Below are 16,698 nucleotides of genomic sequence, written 5' to 3'. Positions count from 1 at the left end.
GGAGCAGTGAGCCTTTAACATCATCAGAGAGCACCTGAACCTCCTCTGCCAGGCAGCCACGTGCAGGGGATGAGGGTCAGTCAGGGGCTGCCTCCCCGCCCCTCGGGAGGGGTTAAAAAGGCTTCCAGCTCCAGCAGCAGCGCTGGCTGGGGGGAGGAAATGGGGGTTTCACAAAATGGCAGCAGGTACCTAAGGACTTTTGAAGTGGGGAATGCTTTAGGAGCACTGCAGAATGCTGCTACTCAGTTTGCAAGAAGGCAAAGGGAGATGCTGCCCTTCTGGAGGGCCTAGAAAGGGATCAGCACTTCACCAGGCTGGTATGAGGCAGAACTGGCTCTGAAAGTGCTGTCTTTAATCTGTTGGGGTAATGTTTAGTAAGACCAGGGGCTTTGGGCCTGTGCTGAGAGGTCACTGCAGTGTCTGTTTCTTCCAGGGAGTTTGTGCTCTGGCATAAGGAGCAAAGGAAGAGGCAAAGGATGCAAGTTTTCCCCCAGAGTTGGGGAGAAGGGTCTGGGAACAGGGACTTACCTGTGTGTAAGACAATCAGGCCAGCTGTTAGCTTCTGGGCCACAAGAAGAGCATTGGAAAACGTCCCAAACCAGTCAGGAGCTCCATCAGCATTGCTAGTAAATGAGAGGACACAGGAAAGAAATCAATGCTGGGAACTTTGCTGTCTGACTTGCTCCCAACAGAGCTGTGTCCTCAGCTGAGAGATCCAAGCGTGCACCTGGAGTCAGGCTGTCCCAGTACTAGGAGGCAACAGCGAGTGAGTGCCCAGAAGGTGCAGCTGTTGAGGCCACAGGGAGAGCCCCCAGCACCCTGTGTAGCTGTTTTGGCTGGATGCGCGAGGCTGAAGCTTGTTAGAGGGAGATTGGCTCTCCCTGGGAAGGAGAGAGGCAGCAGGCTCCATTCCTCACCTGTGCAGCATGATGGAGGAGCAGGCGGAGAGGTTGAGGCCAGTAGTGTTCACCTCTCTGCAGGACTCGTGCAGCGTGAACCCGAAGCAGATGAGGCAGGAGCAGATGGTCAGGCTGAATTTCAGCAGGAAGCAGAACAAGAAGTAGTGCTGGGTCTGTGGATGAGGGAGAGCAGCAGGATGACACGGACACGGCCCTGGCCCAGCCTCCCACATGTGAACCGCCAGGGAATTGGGGGCTGCAAAGGACGAGCTGCAGTACAGGGAGATGCTGCACTCGGAACCTGCTCTGCAGGCAGGCTGGCACTAAGGGATTCCCTTCCCATTCCTGCCAGGCTATGGGACAGCATGGCTCATGCCAGAGATCGGCTCCCCAGGGAGCTGGGGAGGCTCAGGGCCGCAGCTTCACATCAAGATTGGCACAAAGCAGGAAAGAAAAATGTGTGAGCAATTTTAATCTGGTGGGCCACCTACCTTCTTAGGAATGGAAGTCAAGTTTTTTCCTGTTGCCATGGTCATGATGGAGCTGTGGGGAGGCTTGCCCAGGAGCGAGATGCTGCAGAAAGGTAAGTTAGTCTCTCAATAACAAGCTCAGGCATCAGAAATATTGCTTTTTTTTTCCTGTGTCTAACACTTGCACCAAAATAACCTCCTTGGAATGCTTGCAGCATTGGCGCTTCTCTGGCCACTGCCTCAGCATGTGCTGTAAAGGTTCTCAAATGCAGACAAGGAGAGAGGCGACTTCAGAACGTGTTATGGGAAAAACCCACCCGTGGTACGGTGGCTGCTGCCTGATGCCCTAGGCCCTCCACCCCACTCCTGCCAGTGCAACAGGGTCAGGATTAGAAGACAATTTTCAGCTGGAGGTTGAAGCTACAAGGTAAGAGCAGCTCTCGGAGAGCAGGCAGGGTTATTGCAGCTGCACACAAATGCTCCCATCTGTGTTTCCAAGCACCTTGTCAAAGCAGGTGCCTGCAATAAGCTTTGGGGCCTTCTTAACAGGCTGTGGGGGATATCAGCCTTTTCACAACATGGACACGTGAGATTGGGGTGCTGGTCTGAGCATCCCACAGGCAGGAGATCCCTTCTGGCATGACAGACTCACCTGAGCAGCGGGTAGCAGAAACAGGAGAGCCACACGATGTCTGTTGTACTGAGGATGGGGGGCAGCTGCACCAGGCAGGAGAGAAACTGGACAGGAATAATCCAGAGTGAAGAGTGTGAGCAGCACTAGGACAGTCTCAGGATGCCACTGCCCTCCCCACAACACCAGCATGAGCTCGTAACAAGGCTGCCACTGCACAGCCCCTCCCATGTTCCAGGCTGCTGGGTCACATGCTGCAGGGAGTGCTTTTCTCCAGGGGAAAAAGAGGTTGAAAAGAAACCTCTGTAGGAGAGTCGGGGAGAAGGGGCAACACAGGCTGAGATCACGCTGTGTAAACCTGACTGAAGGCCACCTTCTTCCCTCGCCAGGCTGCCCCAGTGCAGCCACCCATACCCCTGCTAGCACTCCTGTCCCCAGAGCTAAATTCAGGACTCACCTGAATGACAACCAAGGTCAGCTGGCACTGCAGCAGGAAGAGGAAACACTTGCGGATCCCGTATGTTGCATGCCTGGCCTGAAAGGAAGCACAAGCCCTCAGAGCCCTCGCAATGATGGGAGCAGTTATCAGCCAAGAGCAATTACTGGCAGGCAAGGGCAGAACTGTGGCCTGCAGGGGAAGTGGGAGGGGAGAGGATGGGATCCAGACCCACTGGAAGCAAAAGGGGAAAGCCTCCTGCCTAGATACAAAGAGAAGGCAGGATTCAGACAGGAGTAAGTTTGTTTAAACCTCCTGGCTTTTCTAGGATAACAGTTCCCCCTAGCACTGCGTCACTGTCTGGTGAAGGATACCTGCACGTTTACACTTTACCCTGCTGAACACTATCCATGTTCTGTTGCCACGAGGTGCTATTCCCAAACCATCCCCTAAACCCTTGGATGGGGAGGGCCAGGCAGGAAGAGTGTCCGTGCTTCCCAAACAAAGGACAGGAGAAGAGTGAAGCTAATGCTGGCAGCTTACTCTCAACAAGAGCACTCCCACGAGCTCTGGGCTTTGCTCTTTGCGAGCTGCAAGCAGAGGGGTGAGCATGAGCAAGGGTGTCTGGCTTGCCTGCTCTATGAGCCTGATGATGCTGGTGCTCTCCTCTTGGCGGAAGGACATGGAGCAAGGCAGGCTGTTGAGCTGCCCCGAGAGCTGCAGCGGGGTGAGCTCGTCCGAGGCATGGGTCATGGTGGTGCTGGTGGCGTAGCCAAAGGTCTCCCAAGAGCAGCGAGACGGGTAGAGAGGGTCCAGTGCTATGCTGCAAGGACAACAGGGAAGCATTAGTGGAAGTCCTCATCCCGGAGGAGAAACTAAGGTTCACTGCAGTCAGCCTGTAAACTGGTGCTGTGCTTTGCCACCTCCATCTGCCTTGCTGGGAGAGAAGTCCTGAGCTGTGACATGAATTTGGGATCTATCTCCCTAGGCTTTCAGTTATTCCCAGAGAATAATGAACATACTTGGGTTTGTGGCTCAAGGTCAACAAACTGGTTGATCTAGGGGGGCATTTCCACTCTTTCACCCCACAAGAAGCATCCATAAGGCAAGTTGGTGCAGTTCAGCAGGCAAGAATGACAGCTTCCTTCCAGAGATGGAAGAGGGATCCAAGTAATCAGCCCATCCAGTACCACCTGAATGTCCCTTATGGAGACAAATGCAGCCATGGACAAAGCAACTGCGAGCATCCCCCTGCACAACAAAGTCTGGACACTTGCTAAGCACAGGGCAACGGCAGCTGGATCCTATCCCACCTGATATCACTTTGCAGGAAAAGGCAGCTGTTGCGCAGGTTGGCAGAGCTCCCCAGGCAGCATGTCACCTCCCCATACTCCTGCATGATCTTGATCATCTCACACATGGCTGCAAAAGCACAGAAAGAGAAACACTGAGTATTACCTCACCGCGCACACAAAGACACAGTGTTCACACATCTTGTCTAGTCTGGGTAAGAAGCAATCGCATCTTTTAGAGTTACCCCTGCTGATATCAGTGATGTACAGTGAGATCCAGGTCAATGTACACCATCAGAGAGCTAATTAACTGAAGCCCAAGTTCCTGTGTGGCTGCCTCCTTTAGGAACTGAGCTGTGATTCACACCAGTGACCCAGAGATCTGCATCTCTAGCACATCTCCTTCAGACCAGAGCTTTAGTCATGGCCTGGGGATGTAACACAGACTGCCTCAGCATCAAATGGTTTTGTTAGTGAAGAGCAGAAATTAAATAAACCCCAATAATTCAAGCCCAAAATAAGTACCTAATGCTAAGTTCTGCTCAGCAGCACGTCATCACTGTCACAAGCCTAAAGGAGCAGAGGGTACACAACAAACCACTTCCACTGCAGTGCCACGCTTGGCCATGCTCAGAGCCACTGCGCTCCACTGCAGCATCTAGCCTTCAGCAACCTTTTCATGAACACCCTCCTGGGCCTCTAGCTCAAAGCTGCTGTTTGATCTGGTTTTATTTCCATGGTTCTGTTTGGATAGGTACATTCTAGAATGTCCCAGGCAAAACCCAAACCCTCCCTCTGCAGATTCCTGTATAAACAACTCCCTGCATGAGTGCTGTGCCCAGCCCCATTCTGCAAAAGTTAACACCTGGCCTCACACAGGCAGCAGCAGAGGATTATCAACATCAAAATGCCCTTCTAGATCTCTGGACTGTCCCCCCTTCCCTTCATCTGTGTCCACATCCAGATGAGCCAGAGCACAGGGGTGGAGAAGGCACTCGTGGGCTCTGTGCCACTTACTCTCTGGGGTGCAGTCGGTGAAGAGGGGCACCAACAAAGGCACGTTGTCGATGTTCTGCAGGTGAGGTCTCACCTGGTGGATCCCCCGTGGGAGTTTGGCCTGAAAAAGTGAAAGCAGAGACCAAGCTGAGAGCGTGTGTGACAGAGGCATTTCAAAGGGAACTGCTGAAATGAGCACTGTGATTCCCAGAACTGTGCACTTCAAAATGAGACAGAATCAGGAGTCCCAAGGTGAACCGGTCAATCAATCGGCTCCAAAGAGGAATTCCCCCCTGGGAGCTATGAGGGAATGCTGCTGACCGTGACAACAGCACAAACCATGTAAGGAAAGGGGCCTCACCCTGTTACAGTCCTCAAGGAAGCTGGGGATATCGCTGTCTGTCGGCTGAAAGCTGATGAGATCGGAGTGCCCCTCTTCTTCCATCAGCAGGAGACCCTCCGCATCATCTCGAGAAACTGGAGCAGAGAGAAAAGGCCCAAACAATAAGTACAAACCTGCCTCTGCCACCCCTACGCCACCCACAGGGTATACGTTCACGTGGCACTGCACAAGCCAGGAAATGTGAGGCCTGATTTTCTAGGTTAGCAACACTTGGATCCCACTCAGTCATCCAAAATGTAGTATTTTTAGATGACTAATCTGCTCAGAGGTAGATGTGTGAGCCCAGAGACACAGTAGTTTATCTGCTCTGCTCTTTTTGTTCTTTTAAGGGAAGAAGAGAGAAAAGAAATCCCACTTGAAGTAAGAGAAATCAGTAACACACAGGCAAGTGACCCTCGGCAGCTTGACCAGGGCCCCAGCAAGACCCAAAAGCACAAACGTGCAGTTGTGAAGTCATGGCAGCTGATGCACAGGAGGGTGTTTGTTCCCAACAACTGCAGCACTGACTGGGTAGAAAGGTTGGTGGGCAGTAAAGTTCTCACTCACACACACCCGCCTTAGGCCCATCCAGTTGTGTGCTCAAAGCTCTGAAGGACCAGCTATCTGGTAAGGACAGAGTCACCTACAAATGGGTTTAGAAGACCCATCCAGGAAACATGCAGCATTCAAAGTGGCTTAGGCACAGTTCTCTCACCCTGATGCAGGTCGTCGTGCAGAGAGCCAGCATGGCTGGGGCTCGAGGGAGGGATGTCTGAGCCAGGCACATCACCGTTGGGCGTTAAAGATATGTGGCAGTTCCAGCCTGTCTCAAGACCCATCTTCTCAGCAAAGACCTGTGGGTGAGCAGACACAAGATCTCAGTGTAGCTGTGCGGGCCAGAGCGTTGCAGACCAGTGCAACACGGGAGCGGAGGCGCCGCCTGGGTCCCGCTGGAGCTGAATGCTCCAGCCAGACAGGGGCCGTGCAAGGTCAGGGGGCAGCAAAGCCAGCTTACCTTGCTTTTGAGCTCGTCTTCCAGGGAGAAGTAGACAAAACGAATGCAGGCATTGACCAATCCATCAATGAGGCGGACAATGTCAAGACGGGCCTGATACTGAGATGAGACCATCCCCATGAAGATCTGTCCGCTCAGAGCCTGGATACAGTCTTCCTTCTCCATCACTTCCCCAATCCCTTCTTCAGGCATGCAAACAACACGCAACCACATTGAGACGCAGGGGCCACGTGTGCATCCGGTAACAGCACACGCGGTGGGAGAGGCCACCGAGACCACCCCCAAGGACACGGAAACATGCAGATACACACACACAGAAGGAAAGGAGAGGAGAAATCCATGTGTGCGAGCATACCCAGTCACAGAGGTGGTTTCAGGACATCCCCACAAACGCGACCAAGATTACAAGCATGAAACAGTGAGCATGGAAAGGAGAAAAAAAAAACAGAAGACAGGGATCAGTCGCGAGGAACTGGGGTAGAAAGGTAAAGCGTGTATTTGCATAATGTTCACATGTGCATTCTGAACACATCATACTGTGCTTAAACACCACAGCCAGCCTGGCTGAGGCAAAGAGGCATCAGCATATAGGGGCTGACGCAAAGGAACTGAACCATGTGCCCTCCAGTGGTCCTACAGAAACTCCCGAAGACCCAGCAGAGGCTCCTTCCTCACCACCAGGGCTGCCTGCGGTGACTGGGAGCTGGATGCAGCATGGAACATCATCAAATACCCCACGCAGTTACGAAGCTTGCCATGGGTGGGACTGAAAAGTGTTCTGAGAACACGCAGTCACAACTGCCTCCCAGCTGTCAGAAACCCCATCATCCACATTTTATGGAGCGGGAGACCAAGGCAGAGAGATTAAGACTGGTTTTATAAAAGAGCCTCCTGGAGTTATGCAATGTATGTGCCTAAATGGAATCAGTCCCCTCAGCACTGCAAGGAAAACTCCTCAAGGGAGAACAGTCGCACTCCACCATACGTTTAAATCCTTTGAAAAGTCCAGCATAGGTGATTTCCATAAAATTAGACAAATAGCAACCCAAGCATCGCCCTGCCCAGCAGTCGTGACTCTCAGCTGCCTGCTTCAAGTAACAGACTTCCCACAAGTAGGAAAATTGCTCTGCAAGCTTCAGTAACCTTTCTAGAAGCACAGGTACCAGCTGCTACCTCAGTGCTTCCTCTGGAAACACATCTACTTCAGACACCCTTAGCTCTCTGCTTCCATCTGCTACTCTGAATCCCAATGTGCTTGCAGCTCGAGACTGACCAGAAAGCAGCTGGCCCCGCAGCAGACCTCGTGCAGACACGTACCATCCGAGCTCCAGCTGTTCCTCCGGCTGCTCTGTTTGATGGGGGTGGTCCCAGGGAGATCACAGCAGGTGAAGATCGCGCTCTGCCCGGGGACCTGCACCAGCTCTATGCACTTGCCGTTCAGCTGGGAGGACAAGGCACAATGCATCGGCTTGTACGCAAAGGCAGAGCAGTACCCGGAGAGGCAGGCACGCTGGTAGAAATCTAACACCTTCTTCCTGCGAGGAAGGATAAAAGCCAGACACCATTAGCAGAAATGTGCAACACTGCCAACAGCAGACACCACAGTTCCATGAGGAAACGATCAGCAGGGGATCTGGGCAAAGCTATTCCATGAGGGGTGGGTGGTCAGAGACTCTGAAAAAGCCTTTCCCTACTCCTTCCGCGTTCTCTAAGCTGCAGACGCTGCAGGGCAAGGAAAGCACCCATTCCAAGAGGGGCAGCAGCGAACTGATTCTGTTTGCTTGTGTGGCAGGTACGAATCCAGCGCTCTCTGAATACACTTATGCTCTATGTGGCTGCCAGGTGACTCCAAGGAATCTCACTGCATGGAGCTTAACTCATCAGAGAGTTTATCTGTAGGGAGATAAACACCAAGGGAGGAACTGACAACTCCAACACGGTTCTGGCAGAGGTGGCTCCAGTTACAGGCTTCCCTCCACCCCCTCCCAGGCTGGGTCACAGCAGCCCTGTGGGCAGGCAATGCCCTGTCACCGCAATGGGGTCAAGCCCACAAAGGTGGCCAAGTAGGCTGCACAGGGAATTTCTCATTGGCTTCCAAGACGACAAACATGCCAAAAAAAGACCAGTGGGCGTTTTCTTACACCTGAGGACAAGCAGATTCAGAAGAGCAATGGGCTGCTATTAGATGAAACTAAACACGGCTGCTCTGTGGGCAGGCATAGAAAGTCAGCTATAGATGGAAATGCAGCAGGCACTGTTGGATATTGCAGTGGGACTGAGGGCTTGGGGTTGCTTTGAAGCTGTCAGCAGCAGATCAAATCGATCACTTTGCATTTCATGTGAGACAAGACATTTGTCTTGAAGGACAACAACAATTCTCTGCCACCAGTACGACGTGATCATAATTCATGGTCCTACCAGAACCCACTCACACATTAACAGTCACAGGAAGAAGTGCCACAGTCTTACTTGTTGCTATCTAATCTCTTACACTGCCCTCACTGTAACTACTCATTGCAAGCAGAGACGGCTTCTACTAAATAGCTTAACAAGCACAAGCAAAGAAGGACCAGGTTCCCTCTGCAGGTTATCTGCAGCTCCCGAACGCACCACAGGACACCACTGCCCACCTGTCAGAGCCAGAGAGGGGGTAGATATCAGTACCATCCCAAAAGTCCGTGCAGGCCTCCAGGATGATGTCAGCTGTCCCGTGAGAAAACATCTGCTCTGTACCTGAAGTGCAAGAGAAAAAGGAGTCAGCATCACACACACAGGCTCCCCGATAGGGAAAGGGATATCACACCAACTGCTCCTCTATTTGTTGAAAAGGAGTGTTCCTGCAAACAGCCTTGATGTGCTCCAGAGATCTCCTTCCTCTGTCTGTCTTCCATCTCTATTGAGAAATTACTCAAGATGAGCCAGGAGTGGATCTAAAGGGTAAGAGCTATTTCTAAATACCTTCCATGTGAGTAGCAGAAGACAATGTAACACTGTGAGCCACCAGACAGCAGCCTGTTTCACAAAGGGATCTCAAAGAGTCACAAGTTCAACATAACAGACTCTAAAAAAGTAACTCCCCTTGTGATCAGGGGGAGAACTGAAAATCAATGGACACCACAGCTTGACCTGTTTTTTTCCCCTCACTACTTTCCTCTTTAACACAGACTTAAAACCTTTCATTGCCTCTTGCACACAGCAGTGTTAAAGCGTGTTTCCCAGAGGAGGGCGATGTCCCTTGTCTGACGAAGGTCCCAGGCACAGGACGTGAGCTAAGGAGCCGGGGCTGCCTGCCCCTCCACACGTCCCGCTCCTTTCATTCGCACCGAACCATTAACATTGCACGCACGTAGACTGCTCTGCCTTGGTTCCCTCCTCCAGCTGCCCTGGGACTTGGCCCCCAGCAGCTTCAAAGCCGATCTAATGAAAAAAACATCACTGCCAAGAAAAATGAGCCCCCAGGCTGCTCGCAGGCTTTGTTGCTGACTGCGAACACTCACGCCAGCGCTGGTGAAATCAAGAGCCAGCAACATCCACTTGCTCAAACCAGGCAGGGACCTGCAGGAACACCGGAGGATTTTCCAAAACACAGCAGCTCCCTGCTTTCTGCTCTAAATACTCATCACACGCCAAGTTCATCAGCATAACAAACCTCCCAGACAAACAGGAGCTGTGTGTGAAGGAAGGAGCCTGGCTCAGGAACACAAAGGAGCACTTGTGCGGAGCTCTGCTTCATTTTATTTTATAAACACCTAATCCTTCCCACCTTGCTCCTATGGTCGGAAAGGTCCTGCTAGGAAAGAGGGAACAGGAGATGTTTACGGATTCACACAAACCTATGCCCTGACGGAGAGCGAGAGCTCGCAGCTGACCACACACACCCCCCTACGCTGACAGCAGCCACAGCCCCTCTCCCACTCTGCACCAGCAGCGGAGCGGTGAACGACACTCAGCACGCTCTGCAATCTGGGAGGAATCCATCCAACTCCTGCTGCCAGCAGAGTGAGCTCAGCCTTCCTAAATCACCGACGTGGAGGCCAGGATTTCTCTGGCACAGGGAAGACAACTAATGAATAGCACGGGGAGCGTGACAGCCACTCCTGACTGCGGGGACTCAGTAGGAAGAGCCACGCCAGCCGAGCCAGGGAATCACAGTGCGCTACAGCCAGGGAAGACTGGGGTGGGACTGAGCCATTTTACTGCACTGAAGACACCGCTGAGCCCCCCGCTTCTGTGTAGTTCCTGTGGGTTTGGGATGAATGCTGCCAGATGGTGAGACGCATATTTTGATGGAGAGCAAGGGAACAGATACGCTACCTCCTATTTTTGCTCCAGCTGTGGAATGGATTACGAGTCTCCCTTTGACTTCAGCTCGTCAGGGGAGTGGGTGGGCTCTGAGATTTGTTCGTAAGTGATGCATCGAGAGAGGTCAGCGATGATCACCTGGCCTGACTCTGCTGCATAAACGGAGCCAATTGAGCTCACCCGGTATCATCTGCACAACCCATCACTGCTGCCTGCACACGATTCACACAGTCTCAAGGGGCAGGTCTATGGCGTAAGAGGTGTTCCAGTGGTTAATGAGCCCCTGACAAAATTCCTCTCAGAATTTCCTCTAGACAGCGTAATCCAGGTCATGCAGGCATTCGTCTGAGCTCCAGCCTCTGAACTAAACCGTTTAAAAATGAGGATAAGGAGTTGAAATGAGGCAACATTATAGGTTTTTCCTACGTTAAGAATCTCAGCATCAGAAAAATTCTTGCTCACCAAGGTAAGATAGCGGCAATCAGGGCTAATTAAAAACTCCTCCCCCATTTAAGATAAAAGTTTAAGAAGAATTGGGCAAAAGCAGACAGTTTACCTGGTAAGTCTCCGGGCAGCACAATAATCACGTTTCAGACTCAATATTGAACATATGTCAGCTCCAGAGAGCCAAGTTCAGCCGGTTTAAGGTATTATGAAGAGACTAAGAGCTTGGACAGGCAAGCTGTTAAATCCTGCTGAGGTGCTTTAAGCCCTCACAGCGCCCAACTGTACATCTTCTCCATCCCAGCCCATTCCTATTGGAATAGGAAGGAGAATCAGGAGTGGAGAGCCTAGGCTCTGTGGAAAAGATCCTCCCGTGCCCAGTGGATGCTCAAAGAAAGCAGCAGCCTTACTGGTAGTGGTGTCCTTCACGAAGAGGTTAATCATGTGGCTCAGGGGCGGCCTCCTCTTGGTGATGGATGAGAGCTTCCCCAGGATTGTTTCCTTAACCATCTCATCACTTGGCAAGCGGTACAAGGCCAAATAGTTCTCCTGCTTGAAAAGATCTTTAGCACCCGGTGTGAAACCTGGAACGAACACACAGAGGAGAAAAATTAGGCTCTAACCAAAGCAAAAGAAAAGTTCTCTCTCCTGCTTCTGTGTACCAGCTTTCCCTGCACTCATTCTAGCCTCTCCCCAGCCACGAGAGGTGAACTGTGCTCACTGAGCACCTACACAGAGATGGCTCCAGATCTACGACGAAAAATGTTCACAAAGATGAGGCGCTGTTAGTGGTTACAGCTTTCATGCTTCCGGTTCATTGAAGAGAGGAACTGACGTGAAGGGTACACAAAGAATGAGTTCAAGAGCTCTAGATTTGAATCCTAGTGTAACCTCGAACCTCTGATCTCCCCTATGCCTTGGTTTTCCCATCCATAAAACGAGCTGAGGTACCTCCCATCATTCATACCCTGCCTCTTCTACAGCATGACGCTAAAGCCAGGGCAGTGTCTGTCCACTAGCAGGCATTCTCTGTCTCCTGATGAGACTGGCAGACTGAGCCAGAAGAACAGCAAGCCTGGCTGGGGCCAGCTGGAAATATCCTTGATGACATTAGTTCCTCAGATAGTGTCTACAAGGTCAGAACTTGCCAAAAGCAATCTCTTTAATTGACTCTTTTGGCAACTGAACACCAACATCAGCTCTGTAATTCCACCTGCTCAGCAACCAGGAGTAGGGAAACATTTCTCTTGTGCTCTCTAGGGATTAAGTGTCTATTGACAGCTCTGATTTCTCTGCATCCCCTCATCCAGTTTTTCCGTACCGATTAGCCTGGCGAGCTCACAGAGGCCCCAGGGCACATGGACAGGCAGCACCGCATTGTGAGTTTCCTGGAGGGCGATGTTGCAGAGGTGGTCGGAGAAGCGGCACAGACGCTCCGTCACGCTGGCATTGCAGAGATTCAGCAGCACGTTCAGGCCCAGGGGCTTGAGGGAATTCAAGTGCATGTGCCAGTTGGAGTCATCAAACTGGATGCAGGAGGGGTTCTGCTGGTCTTGGGACAGGCTGAGCATCTCAAGGTGGTAGTCACACACAAAGTCTTCAGCCTCACAAGCCAACACCTCACTGTCACCAACAACCTGCTCCAACAGACAGGAACATTCAACTTGGTTACAAAGAGTACATAGAAGGGTAGGATAGAATGGTTTGGGTTGGAAGAGACTTTAAAGCTCGTCCAGTTGCAACACTCCCCACTGGATCAGGCTGCCCAAAGCCCCATCCAACCTGGCCCACAGGGAATTCCCAATCAAATTCCCCAAAGGGGAGACTCTGTAGGTTTAAGTCTGATCTTATAGCTCCACAGAAGACTACTGTGTGTGCCTTCAGGATGGCTTACCTGGGTAGATTCCTCCTCTCCACCCTCCGTGTCCTTGCTGAAACTCACATTGGACCCAGAGGGATGCTTGCTTCTGCTGCTGGGCTTTCGGTGGGCATGGGCATCAGGAGCTTTCGGAGGGTCACTAGACCAGTTCCTCTCTTGCTCATTGGTCACGTGGACCACATCTGCCAGGGGACCAGAGAGCAAGGCGTCTCTTTCATGGGGCTGCGAGAGACCAGTGAAACAAACAGTGGTGATTGAGGTGATGAACATGAGCCGATGCCAAAAGCTGCTTCCCTGCTGCTTTAGGGTGCCTATAATAGAGAATCTCATCCTCACTGCTTCTTTATCTTTTAAGCAAAGCATTACAACACAGGACTTCTCCGCTATCATACCATGTCATGCGTGTCAGTCGAACTATGGCTAGAGGCAACGGCTGCATCATGGAGTGCATATCCCTCACCTCATCTTCCATCTCAGGGTGGCAGAAGGACCGTGTAGAGAGCTCATCAGTCAGATCTTCATGGCTATCATGAGGTGGTTCCACCTTCCCACTGAAGAACAGAACAGTCTCTGGGCTGGGGTTTGGCCAGGAAAGAATCCCCTGCTTGTCTACGCAGCAGAGCACCTAGAACATCCCACAACACCCCCAGGAAAGCAAAATCTCAGTGAAAATTTGTCTCAGTGTTCATGCAGAGTTGTAAATATCACAAGTTTAATAAACAGATGGGAGGACAGACAAGTCTCTCCTTCGCTAACCTTCTGTCTTGAGAAACTGCACCTAAAAACCCTCCCAGAAATCCTTGCTCTAGCAGGACTGAGGGGCTGTTTAACAGCATTTTAATCTGAGGATAGTGCAAAACTAGGCACAAAGACCATAGGAAGGAAGCAACCTGTTTTACCAGCCAGTACCTTATCGAGACCTGAACCAGCTGGCTCTTGAACAGGAGTTGAGGGTTACGCAACCAGAACCTGAGCTGGAAAGTACAGGCATCCTGGGAGATGCCACAGCAGCCATTGTTCCAGCCTGCAAAGGGGCTGCCTGGACAAGCCAGGACAAACTTTTCTACAAAGACAGGTGCCTGGAGGGTTTCTGATTCCAGTGCAGCGAACCAACTGCTAACAGCGTCTGCTATGGGCAGGACACAGGAATGATGCAAAGGCAGCATCCATGTAGGGCTCCTCCTTCTGACAACCTGGCAATACTCACAGTGACAGATCCCAGACTATGGAGCAAGCTGGAAGTGAAGCTCAGAGTTGGGGATCTGCCTTTTAAAACGCAGAGGAAGTGGCTCCAGATACAGCGGATCATTTCCTGCCAAGGGAAGTGGAGGACAGTAGCCAATTAAAGACTCACTCAGTGAAACATGAGGGCAAAGAAAGAAAAAAGGGAGCATGACATTACCTGCTTTCAGGCTCAATACAGTGCTACACTGCAAGACAAACATCAGTCTCCTGGCAACCTGTTAACTGATACATGCTGATGTTCTCAAGGGAAAAGTGTTTCTCCCCCTTTCCAGAGGATGCTGACAGTCTGATTGTTGGACTGAGCATTCGCTGCAACTACCTTTGGCTACCCACAAACACAGGATGGGATTCTGAAGTGATTTCATTTGGGGCGAGTTAGTTGTTACCTCTTAATATTTTTTCCTACAGTGTCTCCCATCCCCTGGGACTGCAGAGTTTGAGGCCCTGAGCTCACAACCACCGTGCTGCAAACCAGGCAAACGGAATCACTGCGGCGAGGTGACCTGTCCAGGGTTACTGAGGCAGTGACGGTGCTGGAAACACAGCCACGGTGTCCCAGCTACTCCATCCTTACGGATGAGTTGTTATCAACGTGGTAATAAACTGAAAGAAGGGGATGTTTTGCAAAATCAAAATATCAACTTGACACCCTTTCTTCTACATGAAGATGTTTCAGAGGGAGTCTAGATGGCAGCAAAAACCCCAGCACCAGAGCTGCACACCCTTCTCTGGGCACTCTGAAAGCTGGCAAAACAGGAGGACTTGCATGACGTACTTCCTTCAGGACACGAAAAGTTGATTTCAAACCCTCCACAGTGTTCAGGAAAGCACACCTGGACTCAATACCAAGGTCACCTCGGTCTCTGTCAGCAGAGCAGCATTGACATGGGAAGGTGTAGGGAAAAGACATGCAAGCTGCATGCACAGCAAACTCAAGCAGCAATGAGAGACACTGGACAGCTGACACCAGTAAAAAGGGGCTAGGAACAAGCAGGAGGCTGGAGAGGAAGGGAAAGGATATCATGGAGTTCTGCAGAAAAGATGGAAGAAAACAATTCATAATAATAGTACCTGAGAAGACACCATCTCTGTGTAGCTGCTGAGAGTGTCCTCTGAAAACTTAGCAAGCTGCAGCAAGAGAAGAGACCAGTTACTATAACCGTGCTCAGAAATGGGTCATGAGGAGCGTCCTTCCCTAAAGCTTGTGCCTTTGGAGAGAGGGAAGCAGGAGCACTGCTCTGGGTATCTCTGTACTGCGCACACCACTAACTCAGCACAGCACTTCAGTCTTTAACAGACTGTGTCTTTGTCCACTCGGGAAGCACAGTCCAAGCGCTTGGTGCTGCCTATCCCAGAGGAGCACACGGTTGTTACCTGAACATCTACAGCAAAAACAATGGCCCCTCGCCCTGTGGAGGCTCCTTTGGGAGGGGTAGTTTTAGAGAGGAAGGGCCAGGGTGTGCTGCTCTGTCTTCCAGCTGTATGGGTCAGTTAAAAGAAGGGAGTGGAAAGAGTGGCTGTAAAAGCAGCAGCCTGGAACACATGGACAAAGAGGATTGAGGGGATATGAATGGGTGGAGGGGAGGGAGCGGAATTACAGCAGGGAATTTCACCCAGGAGTTTACTAATTCCAAATCTGTGCATCCAGCACAAAGGGATTCCACAGCAGAAATAATTTAAAAAACAATTTCAGTGGATTCATGAGTGGCTCTGGCAATTACATAAATAATTACAATAAACCAAGACCCCAAAGGATCCTGCATCCACCTGGCACTTCTCAAAGGATCAGTGCAACAAAGTGCAAATAGCCAGGATAAATCTGCGGGGAATAATTTAAATCAAGTTACAGAGGTAATTAGGAGCTCTTGACTCGCATGTTGTTAAGACGTTAAAAAGCAGCAATTCCATCCTAAAACTTGCAAGTCCAGTTTCGACTGGAAGTGAAAATAAGAAGTAAAAATTAACATAAAATTAAGAATAAGTACCTCAGCAGGTGCCCTGCTAACACAGAATGCCCATTTTTAGCAGTGAAGGCGAATGCTTACTGAAACAACCCCTCAAGGGCAGTGTTTTCAAATGCTTTCAAACCAATACCAATGCCTTTCCAAAGGAACGCTGCTGTAGTCCAGCCATACGAATGCAACGTGAGGCAGGGGCTCCTTCGGGGGGCACAGGTTGGTGTCCTGCGGGATGGCTGACTGACCAGCCACAGGGGTCACCCACAGCCTTGGAAAACTGGGAATCCAACAGGTTGAACACGATGGGAAGGGGTGGAAAGTAGGGAAGAGCGTGACACAGGCCAGGTGACTGGAGAGGAATAGGGTCTTACCTGCTACATTCTGAACAGAGCAAAGAGAAGAAAAGAGTGAAACAGAAAGGCCAAGAGAAACTGCCCTAGTCAAGGTGGGGAATGACCAAGGTGGTGTTCGGCAAGGGTGGAGATCATGTGTGAGATGTCACAGAAAGAGCTGGCTGGACAGAGTGAGCTGCCTGGACAAAGAGACAGGAGAAGACAGGAAAGAACACAAGGAAGGTGCAAGTGTGAGTGACAGGAAAATGGGTGCATGGAGGACGATGGAGCAGGGAAGCCAGGGAGTTCTGGCTTTTCCCAGTCAAATCGCAAGGTGTGAAGGGAAAGAGGAAGGTTCCAGAGACAGAAGCCAGCAATGCTGAAAATGGGTGGGAAAGGTACAGTGGAGACAACACT

At 51.1% G+C, this 16,698-nt stretch overlaps 1 protein-coding gene across 5 annotated transcripts in view; it reads right to left on the bottom strand.

Moving 5' to 3' along the window:
• The window catches only part of TMEM94 (transmembrane protein 94), a 40,079-nt gene that overhangs the window by 3,970 nt on the left and 19,411 nt on the right, over positions 1 to 16,698 (bottom strand). For 3 of the 5 annotated variants that reach the window (XM_069872608.1, XM_069872606.1, XM_069872603.1), the window contains 19 exons: positions 15,063 to 15,119; positions 13,954 to 14,058; positions 13,207 to 13,371; positions 12,762 to 12,968; positions 12,189 to 12,504; positions 11,278 to 11,451; positions 8,752 to 8,854; positions 7,439 to 7,656; positions 6,122 to 6,303; positions 5,822 to 5,960; positions 5,086 to 5,201; positions 4,746 to 4,845; positions 3,750 to 3,858; positions 3,070 to 3,259; positions 2,458 to 2,535; positions 2,022 to 2,107; positions 1,391 to 1,472; positions 918 to 1,072; positions 529 to 623 (listed from right to left, as the gene is read on the bottom strand). In XM_069872608.1, coding sequence (XP_069728709.1) covers positions 529 to 623; positions 918 to 1,072; positions 1,391 to 1,472; positions 2,022 to 2,107; positions 2,458 to 2,535; positions 3,070 to 3,259; positions 3,750 to 3,858; positions 4,746 to 4,845; positions 5,086 to 5,201; positions 5,822 to 5,960; positions 6,122 to 6,303; positions 7,439 to 7,656; positions 8,752 to 8,854; positions 11,278 to 11,451; positions 12,189 to 12,504; positions 12,762 to 12,968; positions 13,207 to 13,371; positions 13,954 to 14,058; positions 15,063 to 15,119 — 2,677 coding nt within the window. The remainder of the gene's footprint in view (positions 1 to 528; positions 624 to 917; positions 1,073 to 1,390; positions 1,473 to 2,021; positions 2,108 to 2,457; positions 2,536 to 3,069; positions 3,260 to 3,749; positions 3,859 to 4,745; positions 4,846 to 5,085; positions 5,202 to 5,821; positions 5,961 to 6,121; positions 6,304 to 7,438; positions 7,657 to 8,751; positions 8,855 to 11,277; positions 11,452 to 12,188; positions 12,505 to 12,761; positions 12,969 to 13,206; positions 13,372 to 13,953; positions 14,059 to 15,062; positions 15,120 to 16,698) is intronic. The other 2 variants (XM_069872604.1, XM_069872605.1) reach the window with 2 other exon arrangements.

This window comes from Phaenicophaeus curvirostris, chromosome 19 (genome assembly GCF_032191515.1).
Source record: "Phaenicophaeus curvirostris isolate KB17595 chromosome 19, BPBGC_Pcur_1.0, whole genome shotgun sequence".
Lineage (NCBI taxonomy): Eukaryota > Metazoa > Chordata > Aves > Cuculiformes > Cuculidae > Phaenicophaeus > Phaenicophaeus curvirostris.
The sequence above is the reverse complement of the archived record's forward strand: the minus strand, read 5'-3'. Positions and strand labels throughout refer to the sequence as shown.